The following is a 21,381-nucleotide window of genomic DNA, read 5'->3' on the forward strand; positions in this document are numbered from 1 at the left end:
TCTGATCTATATGGATATGAAATAATTTAACGGTCACCTTTTGTTGGTTATGTGGTTATTTTGAATTTTTTACTACATTGCTATACCGAATCTTTAGGTACATTCATTATTATTATTTCCTTAGTGAACTTGCTAGCAAGGATTTTGCTCCACATACCCATTGGGCATGAACATTTTTTGTTAAGTTCTGACATATATTGCCATACATAAACTTCATTCTCCTGAAGTTTATGTAAGTTACACTCTTTAATCATAGTATGTTTTCCTAAAGATTTGGTTTTAACCTGTTTTGGTTTTTTGTGGGGAGGAATGAAGATGCTTATTGTTCAAAAATTTTTTTTTCTTAAAATAATGAATCCCATGTGGGCATGGAGGAGACAAAACAATGAAGTACCTTCAATTCTTTCTACCATTCAAGTAACTGTCACAGGAGTTTGTATTGGAGATGCACTGAAAGCTATGAGAATCTTAGTGTGGGTTCTCTTAGCTTTCTTTAACTTGAAGAGTACTGGCCAGTTGTACAGACAAATACTCTTATCATAGGTTCTGTGTTGTTTTTTGGTTTATATAAAATAACACTTCAGATCAGTTACCTGTCACGTATCATAATCTCAAACTCTGTTGCTAGAGACCACATAAATCTAGTTCAAAACAGTATTTAGGGTGGCTTGCATGTAGGTGATATAGTCCAGCTATTTGTACAAATTCTTAAAATCTGTACCAGAAAGAAAGTTATATATCTGGAATACATGTTTTTGTTCCTTTATTCTCTTTTAATACTTTCACTGAATTGTAGTTTATTATGATATTTTATTACTTCATTTGAGACGACCTACAATAGTTCTATGAAAAGAGTTATTGTTTGATATATTCCTGTTTAAAGGCCTCCTCAGATTAGATATTTTTCTGTTTCCTGGATAAGATTGTACTTTTTGGTTCTCTAGATTGTAGTAAAACAAATTTCAGCAGACCTAGAACCAGATCTCTAAAGAGTTTTTCTTTATTCCCTGTGAAATACAATAGCAAGTATATTCTGGTATTAACAGTACTGCTACAAACTCTCCAATGTAACAGTCTTGAGTCCAACAGATGAAGCTTTTGTTTGGCTGTGGGCATGCACAACAGAATAGTTCAGTCTTACCAATATAACTGATATTTTTGTTTGTTTCTAGTTGCTTGCAATCATAGGGGTAGAGAATGTTGTTCTAAAGTGTAGCGAGTTTTCTACAAGGAAGAGGTAATTACACCTATCATCTTTTACCTCATTTGAGATACTAAATAATATGATTCTACATAATATTTTATTATATTCAGAAGAAAAGCATTTTTAAAAGACAGGAATACTTGACACAGAAACTTTAGAAAGAGTTAAAAACAAAAAACCTTTTCAGCAGGGACCTTCACTATGGTTTAAATGTGGTTTGTCCCCCCCAAGAGTTCATGTATTAGAAGTATCATCCCCAGTGTGGCAATGCTGAGAAGTTGTAGGCTCTTCAAGAAGTAGGGCCTAGTGTAAGTTACTTTCATCAAGGGGGTGCTGCCCCAGAAGGGATGTAGTTCTTGTGAGACCCTGAATTAGTTCTTGTAAGAGCCATTTATAAACAAGTGAGCCTGTTTCTTGAGTTGCTCTCAGGCTTCCTATCTTGCCATGTAATTTCTACTTCTCACCTGGGCTTCCACTATGATACCATCTACCATGTGACAGAGCCAAGAGAATGTTCATCAGAGCTGAGTCCTTGCTGGGACCATGTCCTTCAACCTCCAGAACTGTGACATTTTTAATTTAGAAAGTCCCCAGCCTTAGGATATTTTGTAATAATAATAGAAAACTGATTAAGACAACCTTTAAATACATTATTAATTATTTCCCCTGAAGTATGACCCTCTTATAATCAATACACATCTTGACATACTTGACTTAATTCTCAGAGTTTACTAATTTATCCAGTCTGGAGAAAAATTGTATTTGTGAATAGCATTTTTTTGTGTTAAAATTTATATAAGTAGGATTAGTCTGCTTTATGTATTTTTTAATATTTTATTTGTAAATACATATTGATACATCCTTTTACAATGCAGTGAGGGGTATAAATCTTTAAGATTTTAGTTAAAGTTTTCTCTTTTTTTCTTATAAATTAATTTTGTCCCTTTTTCCTAAATGTATGTTGCACTTTCTCTTTCAGAATCCTTGAAAAATGGCTCTGCTACAGATGTTGGAAATAAAGTTTATTCTTTTCAGAGTAGAAAACATTCTGAAAAGATGGCTAAGTTAGGTATGTTGCTTTTCTGATTTCTACAATCATTCGTCTTTTCTAAGCTATACTTAAGCACATTTCCCTTGGTTATTATCCAATTACATTCCCTAAAACATACCAAAGCTTGGGGCTGGGGTTGTGGCTCAGAGGTAGAGCTCACCTACCATGCATGGGGTGCTGGGTTTGATCCTCAGCATCACATAACAATAAAATGAAAATGTTGTGTCCACCTATAACTAAAAAATAAATATTAAAAAAGAAAAAAAAAGATACCAAAACTTTTCCTAAAATTTAGAGAATGAGGCATTTCCTAAAAGAATAATGTCATGTTATATTAAGCACGCTTAAGTTAGTTTTTTTTATGTTCAGATGTCTTCTATTCTGAGCTGAAACCCAGTCTTAATTGTTTTCTTTTGTTCTTTGTACCACAACAGGTAGACTAGGTGTTTTCTTTCTTTCTCCCTACCCCCAACAATAATAATGAAATTTATTTTAAAAATACATATACATTAAAAGCTTGAAAAAGTCAGTGAATGCCTTGGGTAATGGTGGGTTGCCCCCAAAAATCACTAGAATGTTCCCCAGAATTCTTAATTCTTCCATTTTTAAAAAAATATTTTTTAAGTTGTAGATGGACACAACATCTTTATTTTGTTTATTTAATTTTCTTTGTGATGAACCCAGTGCCTCACGCATACTAGGCAAGCACTGTATCACTGAACCACATCCCCAGCCCTACTTCCATTTTTATTACTTGATCATACTATAAAATTTAAGGATCGTCAGAATTTTATGACTTCTGAGAAACAAGACGGCAGCTGTGCAGTGTCAGAAATGTTTAGCTAAATAAATTGACCAGTCCACAAATATATTCTGAGCCCTTAAATTGTCTGCAATGAAGGGGGTACAGAGAACAGATATATTTCTGATTCCTTATGTTGGTGACAATCTAGTTTGGGATACAAGATATGTATGTACATGAGGGAGGTCATGATTAATGATATTCCATAGTATATAAGTGGTGAATGTGTAGAATGCACAATGTATCGAGAAGTGGGAAAATCAAGAGCCCTCAAATATAATCCTACAATTCCCCAAAAAGCTACTTGACATTGAACAAGTCACTTAACTCTTGGGTTGGCAATGTTCTCATATGTAAAAGAAAGAGTTGCATTTCAACTCTAGTTTCTCATAATAACCATCTCGGGATATTTTTAAAATCTCAAATCCTTTTCCCAGATATTCTTTTTAATTGTTCAGCAGTGGGTCCTGGTTATTTTTTAATAGTGTATTATAGTTATACATAATATTGGGGTTCATTTTGAAATATTTAGACATGTATCTCAGGTGCTTAATAAATAATTAGGAAATGATGAGTGACTCAAATCACACAGGGTTGGATGTGGAAGTGCATGCTTATAATCCCAGGTATTTGGGAGTCTGAGACAGGAGGGTCACAAATTCAGGAACAGCCTGGGCAACTTAGCAAGAATCTATCTCAAAATTTTAAAAAAGGGGTTGGGGGGGCTGGGTACAATGGTGCACGCCTGTAATCCCAGCAGCTCGGAAGGCTGAGACAGGAGGATCGTGAGTTCAGAGCCAGTCTCAGCAAACTGAGGTGCTAAGCAACTCAGTGAGACCCTGTCTCTAAATAAAATACAAAATAGGGCTGGGGATGTGGCTCAGTTGTTGAGTGCCCCTGGGTTAATTCCCAGTACCAAAAAAGTAAAAAGGACTAGGATGTAGCTCAGTTCTGAGGCACATGCCTACCCTGTGCAAGGACCTAGATTTCATCCCCAGTGCATATATACACAAAGAGATTTTCTAAATTTTTTATTAAGACTTTGATACTGTACTTAGAAAATTTTATTTGTATTATAGAAAAAATTTTACATAAAATTGTTAGGAATGGTCTCTTCTAACATTTTTCTTAAAACAAGTTACCACCCATATGAGTTTATATAAATTGCTGATTTTCAGAGAACTACACTATAATAAATTACATGTAACATTACCGTTAAACTGTCACTTATTTTAAAACATTCTGGTACAGTATTTAGATCTTTTGAGAGGTCGTCATTTTTGAAAGCTTTAAGGCACGGAAACAATCTATATGAAAGCGCTTTGAAAATTAAGATTTATCAGTATATAAAGACATAGGAATACCAAAATTAAGGGAATAATAATTACCCATTTGGTAAAATATAATAGTAATATTAAGAGCACTTATGATTTATAATTATAAACCTAGGTATATTTCCTTTTTTTAAATATTTATTTATTTATTTTTAGTTTTCTTTTTCAATGGACACAACATCTTTTATTTATACGTGGTGCTGAGGATTGAACACGGGCCGGACGCATGCCAGGCAAGCGCGCTGCTGCTTGAGCCACATCCCCAGCCCCATTGTTTTTGTTTTTTGTTTTTTTGGTACTGGGGATTGAAACCATGAGTGCTTTACTACTGAGCTGCACTCCCAGTCTTGTTTTGTTTTGTTTTTTGAGACAGGATCTCACTAAGTAACTGAGGTTGGCCTCAAACTTGTGATCCTCCTGCCTCAACTTCCCAAGTTGCAGGGATTGCAGATGTGTGCCCCCATGCCTAGCACCTCTGTATAATTTTAAGTGATGTCTTTTTATTCAATCACTGTAGCCAGTGACCCATGTCAACATTCAAGGTAAAGTAAAAATTACACTTGTTAAGTGTTGACATGGATTAGAGAATTATAGGAAGAAATCATAAAACCTGCACTTCTGAACATAATTTGATCATTTACCAGTTTGTTTACTTTTTCTCAAAAATGTGATGAATATATTACTAATTTTGAACATAACATGGTTCATAAAATAATTTACCTTAACTGATGTGTTTTTTATTGTTTATTATCCATATCAAGAAATTAAACGTTTTTAGATATATAGATAAATCTAAGTTATGTGCATGTTGGTTATCCACTCAGATAACTTCTACTCTTTCACTTAAGCTTAGTTAGGACCTATAGTTAGTTGTGATATTCTTTAAAGAATTTCTTTAACTCAGTAAATATTGTTGCTTATATACTAAATATAACAATAGAATAGAATGTATTAGTGTTTTATGGATAATATAATCTGTCATTTACTACTGAGTATAAATGATGATTTCATTTAATTGGGCTAACTTAAATATAAGGCTTATAGATTAAGAGTTAGATAGGAAGGTTTTGTAAAAACTGTGTTCATTGTGAGAAAATAAATGTAAACAAAAGAGCAAAGACAAAAGTACAAGTAGAGAGGTTAGGAGTTCAGCCAGTTTGAAGAAAGAGGTAACTTCTGGGAAATTAAAAATAGAATCAGTATGTTGGAAAGATATATGCACTCCCATGTTCATTGAATATTATTTACAATAGCCAAGATATGGAATCAACCCAAGTCTCCAAGTATGGCATATATACACGATGGAATATTCAGCCTTTAAAAAAAAAGGAAAAGGCCTTATAAGTACCTTTAGTTATGCATTTTCTTTCATTTTGAACAAGGAGAACCACAAATTATATAATTGACTTGGCTTGTCATAATTTTCTTTGAAAAACAAAATAAATAGATTATGTATCTCCGCTGGTCAAGTACCTTGTATAGCTACCTTTTACAGGATAAAATGCAAAAATCCTTAGATTGAGCTTTGCTTTACTTTTCCAAACATCATTATATTATTTTAAGAAATATATTTTCTATATGAACCCATACTGCATTTTTCTACCTATATTTATTCTGGGGTACATTTTTTTCTTATTTCTAGCTACTAAGATTATAACTATACATCAAAATTATTTTAATTGTTCCACAAATATGTAAGCTAAAAATAAATAATATCTCCCCCCCCCAAAAAAAAAGATGTTTTAAGTAGGACCCTATAGTAGACTGATGAGAGGCGAGCCCGAAGAGTATTCATTTATTTACTTTACTTACTTGTAGTGCTGGGGATGAAATTCAGGGCCTAGCACTTTTATTTTAAAATTTTCAATATGTTATAGACCAATTTATTGTGTAAAATATGATAGAAAAATGAAAATTAAAAGACACAGCAAATATATCCCCTAATTTTTATTTTAATTACCATACAATTAACATTTTTTTAATTGGTTGTTCAAAACATTACAAAGCTCTTGACATATCATATTTCATACATTTGATTCAAGTGGGTTATCTGTATACGGGGTAAAAATGGGAGTTCATAACATTTCATTTAATATGATCAGAACAAGGATAAAATAGGAACAAGAAAAGAATTATGTAAACATATGTAATTATTGAAAGGTGATGATTTTTCATGATTAATATAGAGGAGAGGTCAATAGACTTTCTGTAAAGGGCTAGAATGTAAATATTTTTATCTTTTGTGGGTGAGTATTCAACTTTGCTGTTATAATTCAAAAGCAACTACAGTGCAATATAATGAATGGGTAGATTGAAATTCTTCTGGTGAACAAAGGGAGTCCAGATTTTATGTACTTTTGTGTGGAGGTTAACAATTAACTTTAAAATAGCTTATGTTGCAATCAGTGTGTCGAGTTAAATGTGCATGCATTTAACAGTACTCAAACTGGTTTCCTGGTGTGTTCATAAGTTTGGATATTGCAGCAATATCAAATAATTATAAAAGTTTCTAAATATTTATTCTTAATTCCTAGGCTTATGAACTAGAAAGTTTATAGACTGGCACTTGCCTATATATCACATACTTTGAGAGTGCTAATAAATAGTATAGCTTAGAATGAGGAAGTTAGAAAAAAAGAGTTACATTATTGCATTATTTAATTTTGGCCCTAGACCAGAGATTTAGAAATGTAATGAAGAGTATTCCTTTCAGTTGTGAAAAGGACATTATGAAAGAAATAATAGCTTATGGGAACATATTAGAGACCTGCCTCCCCTCTCCCCACCCCACCACCCCCGCCCCAGGGAAAAAAAAAGAACTAACCCCATGTTTCAGCAGGTATGGAAAAATTGAGAAGGAGATTTGTATAAAAGAGAATAAGACAAATGTAATTTTGGGCAAAGTGAAGTAGTGATGATATACATCTGGGTAGAGTAGGGCTTGACTACTTTCATCTGGAATGAATTTATTGATTAGAGGTCCAGATAGTAAATATTTCTAGCTCTTTGAGCTAGAAAGTTTCTGTTGTGACCACCCAGCTCTGCTGATGTAACATTGTATTGAGAAGGATTCGTAGGTACTGGCTTCATTAGGAAACTGTAGAGGTATGTTGATCGTAATAGTGGAAGGGTGAAGATACATTGAAGATTGCCACTGAAAAGAGTTTAGAAAGTGAACAGGTTGGACAGGACATACATAGATACTTCTTAATTTATAAGTAAAAGGTAAACAGTAACAGGGAAAATGAATTTAATAAAGGAAAGGCTTGATGAAGGGACAAGTAGTGATATCCATGTTTCTAGTAGTGCTTGAAACTATTTTAAATAATTCAAGAGCAGTATTTGATAGTCCATATAATGAAGCTGCCATTCAGCAATCATTTGTGGACCTTCTACTATGGAGAACTGAGGATACCAAAATGATTAAGACAGTTCTTCACAGATGGTGAGATTATACCTATTAATAGAAATATAAACAAACAAAAATTACTCGAGATGGCATATGCCTATAATCCAGGAGCTTGTGGGGCTGAGACAGGACCATCACGAGTTCAAAACCAGTCTAAATGGCAAGGTGCTAAGCAACTCAGTGAGACCCTATCTCTAAATAAAATACAAAATATGGCTGGGGATGTGACTCAGTGGTTGAGTGCTCCTAAATTCAATCCCCAGTTCCAAAAAAATACATAAATAAAAATTACTCCTTAATGAATGCTGTAACAATTATAGCAGTTATTATGGAGTGTTTACTATATGCCAGAAATTGTGCTCAGTGCTTTATATATGCATCTGTCTGGAAAAGCCTATAATGTGTACAAAAAAATCACAGATGGTAGCAGAGCCAGGTTTAGATCTCAGCCTATTTAATTTTAAAACCTACACTCTTCACTATTACTGCCCAGCCTCCATAGAGTTGTATACAACCTACAGGGGCTGCTAAAGTACAAAGGCATTCTCTTAGGACATACCAAGGAATATTTTAGAGGTCGTGATATCAATTTTTGAAGAATGAATAGAATTTGTCAGGAAGACAGGGAGAAAGTGATGTAAGAGAGAAATGCATGGTTCATCCATGCACCTGCAAGTCATGAGGTATAGCTGAAGCACAAATTGCAAAATGGACTGTAGTAAAAATAAGTTTTAGGGAGTGGATAAGGGAGGGCCTGTATATCAAGCAAAAGAGTATATCTTTCTTCTATTGATAAGGTGTGGAAAAGTGATCAGATGGTTTTAAGTAAAGGTATTTCCCAATCAGATCTGTACCTTATAAAGCCCGTGTTGGCAATGTGAACTGGCTTCTCTTGAAGTCCATACAAAGTGAGAGCTGTGGGAATAGGGGGAGGGGATGAACTAGAGACTCAGTCAAGAATGGGAGAAGGGTGGCTGTGTATGGTGGTGCATGCCTTAATCCTACCTTGGGAGGCTGAAGCAAGAGGATCTCAAAGATTGTGGCCAGCGTTGGCAACTTAGCAAGACCCTGTCTCAAAAAAAGAAAGGAAAAAAAAAAAGGGCTGGGGATGTAGCTCAGTGGTAGAGCACCCCTAGATTCAGTGTGTGTGTGTGTGTGTGTAAATGAGTAAATAAAAGGTAGAGATATAAAGGAATACCAGTAAGAAAGCTGGGTTCTAGGATGATCCTGGAATTTTTGGACTTAAGGTCTTGGTAGATAAAGGTACTATGAAATTTGATAGGGAATATGGAAAGAAAAGAAGGTTGCAGGGAAATATAATTATACTGTACCTTGTGCCAGTAATTATTTCAAGTATTGTTGAGTCACCCAAGAGGTATTTGCCTGTCTCTGTACTCAGAGATAGTCACCCATTGATGATTATCTTGTACTACCTTTTATTTTCATTCTCATGTTTTCTTTGTAGTTTAATAATTATTCATAATCAGAGAGCTTTTGTTTCAATGTAAAACCTAAATGATTTCAGCTAAGTTGCTTTGTGTTTATGTGATTCTTTTTGATAAGAGGATTTCCCCACCCCTTCTGTGAATCAGCATCTTACAGTCCAAAAAATGATACCTTTTTCTGGTATAAAGAGTGACCCAAGGACTGAGTCATAAAGCATGCCTAGATTATTTAGAAGGAGGAGGACAATAAATGTAACAGGGGACCAGGGTAAGTCTATGGGACCCAAATGGAGGAATGATTTCAAGGAAAGCTTATTTATAAAACCCTACTGAATTATGGAAGACTAAGGAGATCAAGAAAAAAGAAGCCAGTGCATTTGTAGAGAGTCATGAGAATCTTTTATTTTTAAGATTTGTGGGTACATATGCAAACAGTTAGGAATGGTGGAGCCAATAAAATGGCCTTAACATACAAATTCAACTATATCTTTTCTATTTCAAGAAGAAAAGGACTGAGATAGTTAACTAGTTTGTACCTTTGTTATCAGTAAACAATGTCCCAGTGTGAGTGGTAACTTGAGAAATATATATCTGTTCCTTCATTTAGGCTCATTTTCCATGTGCCTGTTACAGTGCATGTGTTGTGAGCATCATGAAAATAAATATTGGATTTTTTTAATTTAAAATGTCCCCTAAGAGAATCCATTTATTTTATCTGATGTTCAACTAAAGGGACTGTCATCTATTCAACACCATATTCTATTTTATAAGTTATTCAATGTATTGTAGAGTTTTAGACACAAAATAAAGAATACCACACTTTGTGGGTGATTTAAGAGATTTTAAACATAATTTGAGCGTGCATAGTTTTCACTTGTCTTTAGATCCTATTTTCTGGCCCATCTGCCTCTTAGTGAAGATATGCCTCCAGGATATATGGTAAGAGATGGAAGGAGTGTTAAGTTGTTGATGGAGAAAAGAATATGATCGAAGCCAGGTACGTGGCAAACACCTGTAATCCCAGCAGCATGGGAGACTGAGGCCATGAGTTCAAAGCCAGCCTCAGCAGTGGCAAAGAGCTAAGCAGCTCAGTGAGACCCTGTCTCTAAATAAAATTCAAAATCTGGCTGGGGATATGGCTCAGTGGTTGAGTGCCCCTGAGTTCAATTCCTGGTACCAAAAAAAAAAAAAAAATTGGGAAAGCAGCAAGGTCAAAGTTATTTGTATTTCATTTATTGAGAAATTTGTGGATAATTAGAAGATTTTAAGATGCTGGGAAGAAAGATTAATAAAGGTAAAAATAGTACTCAGTGTGGGTAAGTTTTTCTTACTGATAAAAGTAGCAGGCAGGTTTTTTTCTTCAGACTTTAGGTAAATGAAATAAGGCTGTTTTCTTTTTCTACTGTTGTTCATTAAAACATTTTTTATATGTTTATTTGTCTGGTTACAGCTTCAGAACTAGCAAAAACAACAAGAAAATGTGTTTCATTCAGTTTGAAGAATGATCCTGAAGATACAATAAACATTCCTCAAAGTAGCAAGGGTAAGACTTCATGAACTCAGTTCTTTGAAGAGAATTTTTATAAATGCTTCAAGTTAAGAGTTTATTACTTTTTTTCTTATCCAAGTGAATTTTTATGTATTTTCTTCTGTTTGGAACATTCAGAAAAATCCAGTTAGTACTCCAGTGTGTCTTTATATACATATATTTATCAGTCAGTAAAAGCAGTTTTTCTGTCCTAACTAAAGTTGTACATATTGACAGTGTCAACTAAGAAAGGTCTTTATATCCTATGTCATTTCCTTGAGTTAGCTAGCCAGTTGTTCATGGAAGACTTGGCTTTGACAATTACTAAGTATAATAAGGAGTTCAGAGTTCAGAAGTCATGATTTGTGGAGAATCTTTTCTGAACAACCATTCAAACTAGGTTAAACAGGCTACTTTTTAATAATCAAACATTCAAAAGGCTCTGTTTTCTTTTTTTTGTTGTTGTTAGAATGCTATGCAAATGCAGGAGGTAGCTGTTACTAATGGGAGTAGTCATGATATTAATAGTGATAATTTAACTTCTATTGGAATGGTAGTTAATTGAGATTCAATAGTGTGTAGTGGCTTCTGTGTAAAAACTACAAATTTGCTTTAAACAAAACTAGACCATGAAAAAAGCTAAGTGTCTGTAGTAAATCATGTTTTTTGTTTCATTTAGGGCATTCTGCTTCAGACAAAGTCCAGCTGAAGGTAAGCAATTGATTAAAAACAAGCAAATAGGGGTTGGGGATGTGGCTCAAACAGTAGCGTGCTCACCTGGCATGCGTGCGGCCTGGGTTCAATCCTCAGCACCACCTACAAACAAAGATGTTGTGTGCACCGAGGGAAAAAAAAACTCTCTCTCTTTGTGTCTCTCTTAAAAACAAAACAAAACAAAAAAAAAAACAAGCAAATAACTTAGTGTTACTAATTAAGTAGTGAACAATAAGCATTTTATCTTTTATCTTAGTTTATATAGTATGATTTATAGGTATTTGTCAGTTAAATACTGAGTTTTTAATTGTATTTATTTATTTACTTATTTTGGGGGTGCTAAGGATTAAACTCAGGGGCACTTGACCACTGAACCAAATCTCCAGCCCTGTTTTGTATTTAGTGACAGAGTCTCACCGAGTTGCTTAGTACGTACCTTGCTTTTACTGAGGCTGGCTTTGAATTCATGACCTTAGCCTCCCAAGCTGCTGGGGTTGCAGGCATGCGCCCCCATGCCTGGCTGTTACTTGTGTGTGGGGGGGGGGGGGGCGGTATTAGGGATCAAACCCAGGGGCTCACATTCTAGGCAAGCACTCTACCATTGAGCTACATCCCCAACACAGTATTTAACTTATAGATGAAGAGATTGATGTTCAGAGTGGTAAAGTCTGAATGCATCTAACTCAGAATGGGTAAAGTTAGAAAATGAGCCTGGTCTTCTGAACTGTTCTCTTTCTGCTGTGTCAGAAATGTTCCTGGGTATTTTCAACTTAGAGCTGACCTGGGAATTTTATGTGTTTTTCCTTTGTTTTTATATATAATTCTCTGATGTTACTTGGGAGAGGTTGATCTCAAGACCCACTGACTCTATTAACCATAATTTAATTTACATTTGAAAACTAAGTTGGTTTAATTATATTCATTACAGGGTAACTAAAAAGAATTGACAGTTTTTATTTCCTACTTTATATTTTGGTGGTTTTGTTTTTTCAGTATAGTCCTGCCTGGACTATACTGAAACAATATACAGAACAATGACCAAAATGAATTTCTGTCAACACCACCTCGTGGTGGTGGGCAAACTCAAATGGTTATGAAGGAATTTAGGACATTGAGTATATAAGTGGGAGTGTTTACAGGTCTTTCTATCTATAGGTTTATACATGCCTGGGCTATGTACAGGCTTAGGTAGAAAATCCCTTAGATAAAAATTAAGTATAGATAGACATTCAAGACCATGGTTATGGTCTTGCAGTAAAGCTCTTCTATTTAGGCAAGTCTAGGTGTAGGATTGAATATGTTAGACATGTCAGAGTCTCCTTTGTTTGTTTTTGTTTTTGTTTTTGAGATAGGGTCTCACTATACAACCCAGATTAGCCTTGATCTTGAGATCCTCCTGCCTCAGCCTCTTGAGTAGCTGGTATGACAGGTGTTAACCACTGTGCCTGGCTTTCCTTCAACTTTAATGATGTATCTTCTAAGTTATATCACTATAAAAAAAAAAAAAAGCTAGAAACCAAGCAAAAATTGAGATACATTAGAGCATTATTTTTCAAGTTAATATGTCACAGTACATTAGTAGATCTTGTCAGTTCTCCCAAAAGACCATTAGAAAACCTATCAATGAGTATTTGAGCATTCCCTACGACAATAAGAGTCAGAACCATGATGGAATCCTAACAGCTGTCTTAAAAGAGGAAGTTTAAGAGAATTAAATTATATCAAGCTTGAGGATTTGAGCTCAAGTGGTTTTAAGGCATGTCTTTCAAGATGAAGAACTGATAGGGATTGGGCAAAGTTGGGGACATCATATTTTAGGATTGATTGACATAGTAAAGAGAAGGTCTTGAAGTATGTCTTGACAATTGATCTTGTTTGATAAGAGGAACATGGTGTTTGCTCTATGGAGTAATTTTTTGTCCTCATGGAGAATAGTTTGTCCTAATGAACAAACTGTAAAGATAGATTAGTTTGCAGAAATTCATGTAACAGAGAAATTATAAATTAGTCTTATCTTTTTGGAAAGCATTTTCTAAAATAGTTATTTTAACATGAGTGTTCTAGTTCTCAGACTTGATAATTAAGCCATCTAGATGAAATTTTCTCATTTTCAATCTTGAAACCACTTTAGTAAGACATACTTATATTTAAAAAAATAAAATATAAAATTTCTATTTCATAAGTATTATTTTGTCATAACTTTTCAATTATACACACGTGTTGAGTCTAGATGGCAAAAGGTAAAAAAGAATTTTAATGATTTTGATCAAAACATTTGGAACATACTGCATTATACTTCATAAGCCCATGGTAAATGATCAACGAGGTTATTGTGATTATTACAGTATTTTTCTTTTTGGCAGGACTGGCAGTTGAACCCAGGGCCTCAGGAATGCTAGTCATACAGTCTTACCATTAATGTAATACTTAAACATTAGTAAATTTCTAGTGCATTAAAAGATCCTTTGCCATATACATAACATATACTATTTCCTTTCATGGTCATCAACACTACATATTATTGCCTTTTTAAAACTATATCCTGCTAACCTTCTACATATGGTTCAAAAACTTACGTTTTTTCTTTATATAATAAGAAAAGTACATGCATTGTTTACAAATGTCTGGAATTCATTTTTTAGAAATTAGTAGTCCTTTGGAATTTTTTATATTGATTTCGATATACTCTTTGTTTTTTCTTTCAACAAAATCATTTTTTATTATCATCTAGTTGTAATATAGTCTATTGAAAGCATAATGTTTTTTCCTAGCATTTCCTCCTCTAATCAGTCATTAACTTTCATTTTATTAACCATCATGCTTTTTTATTTTTAAACAGAACAATGACCAAAATGAATTTCTGTCAACACCACCTCGTAGTCTAAGAAAAAGATTAATAGGTATGTTTTACCTTTTACATGAAGTTTTTATAAAAAATAAAATCTAAGTAAGGGTCAATAATGGTTAAGTATAAAGGTTGTAGACTTTGCTTGGGGTTTTAATCTTTGGCTCATCAGTTACTTGGATCTCTGTGACTCGATATTTTCATTTGTAAAATAGACATGATGAGAATTAATTGAAATAGACATACTCATTGTATTTGACCTTGGTACAAGCTTACCAAGTGTTAGCTATTACTTTTTATTATTGCTGCTTTTCATGAAAGAAGGATACGCTCATGTTTTCAAACTGGAGATTCCTTAAGGTCAAAAACTAGAGGACGGTATCTAATCTTAGTACTATACCTTCCACATTATGGTCAGTGAACATTGAAGTCCATTAAAGTAATATACCTTTGAGTTTGTTTTGAGACAGTCTGGAAGTGGTTCTGTTGATTTATGGAGAAGTTTTATAATGAAATAACCTTAAATATTCATACTTGTACCAAATGCTATTGAAAGCTAAATAAACAAAATAAGTATAGAAGTATTTTAAAGGTTAATTCTAAATATTAATGAAATAAGCTTATTCGGAAGTTAAAAATGGTTTTAGATGTTGAAATATTTGGCTTTGGGACAAATGGCTGTTGGCCTTTATGTCTCTGAAAGATGTTAACCTCTTGACAATAGTTATATTGGCTAACACTGTCAGATCTAGTCAAAACTCAGGGCTTCATGTTTAGTCTTTCCCTTTTAAGGTATGGATTTCATAGAACTATTAATACTACATTTATAGTCAGTCTAAAAATGGCAATGCTAAATGATTGTCTATCTGAAATAGTAAAAGGTAATGTATGCATTGTATTATATCATGTCAAATACATTCCATGTCCTATATTTTCTCCTTACCCCAAAGAAGAATCCTCTTTTTAGACAGAAAGTAAACTTTTCCTTCTCAGTCATCACCACTCATATTCCTACATGTAAATAAAACAGAGATGTTTTCTGGCACCTCTGTCACTTCTAACTTATGCATGTGTCATGAGCAACAGTCAGTTCAAATCTGAAGCTATTAAACTATTTATGCCTGGAAAATAGGTCTTTTTTCCCCTTTTTCTTTTTTAATGTGTCTATTTATGATATGCTTATTCTGGATAATCTTCTGGGGTAGATCTGTTGTTCAAAATAAACATACTGTTTTGCTTAAAGTTATTTCCTCACCAGATGCAGTGGCACATACCTGCAATCCCAATGACTTGGGGGTCTGAGGTAGGAGGATTGTGAAGTTAGATAGAGGCCAGCCTCAGCAACTTAGCGAGAATCTGTCTCAAAAATAAAAAATACAAAAGACTGGGGATGTACCTCAGTGGCAGGTTACCTCTGGGTTTAAAAAAAAAAATTATTTGTATAAAAACTTTTACTTATATTTATTAAATTCTTGAATCAGTTCTGGGATGCAATGATGTATGGATCAGTGGTGATAACATTAGTTGTCATTTATTGAGTGCTAGCTATATCAGGATGGTATTTTTAGTGGGAAGCAACAGAAAATTCTGCAGTACTGGTATAAGCTATAGACATTTAAAAATCTTAGTAGCATATGAGGTCTAGAGGTGTAATTAGGTCTACAGTGTCATTAATGGCCCAGGTTGTTCTTATCTATTTACTCTGCCATCAGCATTTTTTGTTTTTTGGTTTGATACTTTCACTGATGAAAAGCTTCTATAATTTTAAGTTATGGGTGTAAATAGGGGCTTTTCTTCCACAAATGAGGAATATCTTTTCCTGAAGCTTCCAGCAGTTTTTTCCTCTAGTCTCACTGGTCAAAGGGTTATGTAGCCAACTCTAGATGCAAGGGAAGCTGGGAACACAAGTATTTAGCAGAGGGAAAAGATGATTACCAGGATTCCTCCCCTCGATTAGAACACATTGCTACATTTTATGAAAATGGAGTTCTTTTAGCAAGGAAGAAGAAAGGTATTAGGTGTGGTTCACAGTTTTACCAGTTCCTATATGTTGGGCATTATTAGTTGCTTTAGATACATTTCAACATGGTCTTCTCAGTGGTTTATTAAATTAGATACTACTAGCTGAATCTGATAAATGAGGAAGCTGGTACTCAGAGAATTTATGTAACTAACTTTGATGAAATAATGAGCAAGTAATGACAAAACAAGAATTCAAAGTCTCTTACTCAAAAGCCTATACTCTTTTCATTAACCTACAATGATTCTATTGTTTAAACTTTCCCAATTACTCTTTCCCCCCATAGTGCCAAGGTCTCATTCTGACAGTGAGAGTGAATATTCTGCTTCCAACTCAGAGGATGATGAAGGGGTTGCACAAGAGTATGAAGAGACCACTAATGCAGTCACATTCAGCCAAAAGATTGAAGCTCAGACAGTAGTTTCAGCTTCTGTTTGCAAAGGAACACCTTCTAAGAAAATGAAAAGAGATAAAAGAGTAAGTGAACAGAGACTTTAACCTTAAGGAAAAATTAAATATAATCCTTCAAAGGCAACTCCCCTAACAGAAAAGATCCATAGGAGAGGGGAGGGGTCAACAGTTTTATTCTTCACTTTTCTATATTTTTCTCAACCTTACATGTAAATTCCTACATGTGTTTGTTTCTATTTTTGAGCTTTCTCTTCTGGACTCTTTGAACCATTACTACACTATAGGCAGAAGGTGATTGCTCAATTCAATTGCATAACATTGAACTTATAGGAGCTGGGGATATAGTTCAGTTGGTAGAGTGCTTGCCTCTCGTGCACAAGGCATTTGATTCGATCTCCAGCGCCATTAAAAAAAAAAAAATTTTATATAATCTTGTTTTTGTAACCATTGTTGATGTTTTGAAGTCTGTGTAAATGATAGTGATGTGGCTGGGCACTGTGGCATCTGCCTATAATCCCAACTACTTCGGAGGCTGAAACAAGAGGATCACAATTTCAAAGCCAGCTTGGGCAATCTAGTGAGATCTTATCTGAAAATTAAATATGTATATATACACACACAAATAAAGAATTTTATTGGTGATGTACACCTATAGTTCTAGCTAATTGGAAGGCTGACACAGGATGATTATTTGAGCCCACAAGCAAGACACCTGGGGGATACAGTAAGACCTTGTCTCAAAAAAGAAAAAAAATAATGATTTCACGTGTCCTAGTCCTATTTTCGACTAATCAAACTGTTAGTTTTGGGACTGGGGTTGTAACCCAGTGGTAGAGCTCTTGCCTAGCATGTATGAGGCAATGGACTCAATCCTCAGCATCACAAAACAAATAAATAAATGAAGATGTTGTGTCCATCTAAAAAAACGGTGGGGGGCGGAGCTGGAGATATAGCTCAGTTGATAGAATGCTTGCGTTGCACAAAGCCCTGAATTCAATCCCCAGCACCACACACAAACAAAAAAATTTAAAGTTAGTTTTGGGGGCTGGGGTTGTGGGTCAGTATAGAGCATGCATGAGGCACTGGGTTCAGTCGACACACATAAAAATAAAAAAGGTATGTGTCCATCTACAACTAAAAAAAATACTTAAAAAAAAAAAAGTTAGTTTTGGTAGAATGCAAATGTCTAAGACTATTTAGAACTGACTTTACTCTGTCTAATTTCAGAATGACTTAGTAGAAGAATATTTTGAAGCTCACAGCAGTTCAAAAGTTTTAACCTCTGATAGAACACTGCAGAAGTTAAAGAAAGCAAAACTGGACCAGGTATGTTGTAAAGTATGTTAGTCCCAAATTTTTCTTATTATGACCTGAAAATTTTACTATATTAATTGATAAATTTGAAGTGTACACAAACAAAATTATTGTCCTATAAAATAAAACACAAAAGTAATGTGTTGTAATTATTACATATTTATCATATAAACAGTAGGTAATTCACTGGTTTAGAATTCTGTTTGACGCAACGTAAGTATACTTTTTTTGTCATTTTTCTTTTCTTATGGATTTATAATAAACATCATCCTTGATATCCATGTACCATTAGACTCTGATGTTTATTTAACTAACATGTTCATTAAACCTCACACTGGTCATAAAACAGACTTTGACCTGACTTTTTCTCATTTACAAACCTGGCAAAACTCATCAAATGCTTGATGATGTTATAGAAAAGTTTCCCAGTGCCGTAAGGTTGTTGTATAGCTCATTTTTCAAAAAATACCATATAGCTATACTTGTAGAATTTTTGGCTGATACCTCCCCAAAGAGGAGAAAAATTTTTACTAGAAAGAGGGCTGATAATCTAAATCTTCTTGACTTACACAGGTTTAGTCCCTTGTCCAAAATGCTTTGGACAAAGTGTTTCAGATTTTGATATTTTGGGAGTTCAAAATGTTTATATAATACCTGAGATATCTTGGTGGTAAGACCCAACTCTTAACTCCCAAATTTATTGTTGTTTCTTATACACACATAGCTTGAATATAATTTTATGCAATATTTTAAAGAACTCTGTTTTGACCATGACCTTTCACATAGCGTCAGTACTATAAAGGTTTCGGATTTTGGAAATTTTCATTTCTGGATTAGGGATATGAGACCTATACTCTGCAAACTAGGGTTTAATAAATTTTCTAAGGTGCATGGAGCTTTTGACAGAGTGTTTGATACATAGAAAAAAGATAAGGGAATAGCCTGAATAACCTGGTGCTGTGCAGTTTGGGGGATTTTTAGATTTTTATCACCTGGCTGATTGGTATTGAGAGTCAGATTAAAGACCAGATAAAAAATAAATGTCAAGGGGCTGGGATTGTGGCTCAGTGGTAGAGTGCTCATCTAGCACATGTGAGGGCTTGGGTTCCATCCTAAGCACCACATAAAAGTAAATAAACAAAATAAAGGTTTTGTGTCCAACTACTTCTAAAAAAAATAAATACTTAAAAAATGAAAATAAAGTGGATCTGGTAAAAAAAAATAAAAAATAAAAAATAAAGTAAATGTCAAGAAGCTAAGTTGTTCCAAGGAAGAGATAACAGTAATGTTTGCTTAGAGCATATATTTTCATATAAGTAACATAGGAGAAGGATAAGTGGATCTAGGATCAAAGTAGGACCTAGAGGCAAAAGATATCTACAAGGATGAAACAAACAACTTGTTACAGATGATGAAGGAAGGGAAGACCTTTCTTTGATCATAGAAATAGTATAGCTAACCAGTATAATCTCAGAAGTATGTGACAGTAAGTATTTATTTCTCGTGTTCACCTATTAACAAGAGATTGGATAATCTAGTATTTGCTCCATGTCTCTCTTCCTCACGGGATCAGTGGGCTAGCTGAATCATGTTCTTCTAAAGAGAATGGCAGAGGTTTAAGAGAAGTGGTAAAACACCTGATCTTGTCACTTGTGTCTCATTCTAGTGGCCACAGCAAACAAATCATGTGGCTGAACCACACTCCACCCATTTAGTGGGAGGGACAGCAAAGTCATGTAGGAAAGGGTGTAGATACAGGATGGGTTAAGTGTTGGGGCCCGTAGTCCAGTTCTCCATTGATATTAAAGTTTGAAATCAAAGCGCAAAGATGAGAATAAGCATTCTAGAGTTGTTCATACCCTGAATACAAATACTCAGAAACATACTTAGATATTCCAGCATAAAGAATTCCAGGAAATAGGGCTGGGGTCGTAGCTCAGTGGTAGAGCACTTGTCCTAGCACATGTGAGGCACTAGTTTCGATCTTCAACACCACATAAAAATAAAATAAAGGTATTGCAACTTAAAAAGCTTAAAAAAAAAAAAAAAGATTTATGGGGAATGCTTTCTCTATTTTTTCAGGACTCTTGACATCAGAAGGGGTGAGAGAGATTTTTAAAAACTTCACAGTTGTACTAAAAAGTAGTCCTGTTCTTTAATTATGTGGAAAAATAAAATAAAATAATAGGCCAGAATACCTGGAATATTGATTATAATTCTAATCTGCAGGATTAAAAGAACATATACATTTAAGGTAAAGTGATGAAAATGATAGTACCAGGATAAAGATGCATATACAGGTTTTTGCTAGAGTTTTCATTTCAAAAAAAATTAATTCACCAGCATGAATTTACAAACTTTGGGTGTAGGGAGTGCATCTCCAGCAGTTTTAATTTTGTTGTACTAAGGACTAAACCCTAGGGCATTCTACATTGAGCTACATCCCCACCATTGAGCTACATCCCCACCCAGACCTCTCCTCACTTTGAAAAATACTTTGAGACAGGACTTCACTAAGTTTTCCAGGGCTGGCCTCAAAGTTGGGACCTGCCTGTCTCAGTCTCCCAAGTCTCTGGGATTATACGCATGAGCCAGTGTGCCCAGTGTTCCTCATTTTTTTTATATCACTGTTTTTAACATTTTGCCATATTTAGCCAGACATGGTGATACACACTTATAATCCTATTGACTTGTAAGGCTGAGTCAGCAGGATTAACAATGTAAAAGCCAGTCTCCAAAAATAAAATATAGTGAGACCTCAGAAACTTAGTGAGACCCTGTCTCAAAAAAAAAAATTAAAACAAAATGGAATAAGGATATAGCTCAGTACCTCCTTGGTAGGCTGAGGCAGGAATATCACAAAGTTTGAGGCCAGCCTCAGCAAATTAGCAAAACACATAAGCAACTTAGTAAGTGTCTCAAAATTTTAAAAAAAGGACTGGGAATGTAGCTCAGTATTGTAAAGTGCCCCTGGCTTCAATCCCCAGTACCAAATAAAACAAAACAAAACAAAAATACAAGTAGATATATAGATAGATAAATATTTGCCATACTTGTCAATGATAAGGATTTATTAGAAAATAGCTTTTTGTAAAATTGCAGTGATTCAGATTTACTAGTGATAATGGTAAATTATAAGGAACCTTTAATGTTTTCTGAGAATTAAGTGTTTAAAAGTTACCTTAAGTGTTTACATTTTTTCAAATCCATAGGTTGGTGCTTTTTTGTTTTATGTTTTTGCTTTTGTGATATTGGGGTCTAACCCAGGACATTACACATGCTGTTGAACAGGCGTTATACCACT

General features: G+C 34.3%; 1 protein-coding gene across 2 annotated transcripts in view; it reads left to right on the top strand.

Moving 5' to 3' along the window:
- The window catches only part of Orc2 (origin recognition complex subunit 2), a 41,491-nt gene that overhangs the window by 7,230 nt on the left and 12,880 nt on the right, over positions 1-21,381 (top strand). For both annotated transcript variants that reach the window (XM_076865632.2, XM_076865633.2), the window contains 6 exons: positions 2,184-2,273; positions 10,696-10,788; positions 11,453-11,484; positions 14,327-14,387; positions 16,639-16,829; positions 17,991-18,089. In XM_076865632.2, the coding sequence (XP_076721747.1) occupies positions 2,184-2,273; positions 10,696-10,788; positions 11,453-11,484; positions 14,327-14,387; positions 16,639-16,829; positions 17,991-18,089 (566 nt within the window). The remainder of the gene's footprint in view (positions 1-2,183; positions 2,274-10,695; positions 10,789-11,452; positions 11,485-14,326; positions 14,388-16,638; positions 16,830-17,990; positions 18,090-21,381) is intronic.

Source organism: Callospermophilus lateralis, chromosome 9 (assembly GCF_048772815.1).
Source record: "Callospermophilus lateralis isolate mCalLat2 chromosome 9, mCalLat2.hap1, whole genome shotgun sequence".
Lineage (NCBI taxonomy): Eukaryota > Metazoa > Chordata > Mammalia > Rodentia > Sciuridae > Callospermophilus > Callospermophilus lateralis.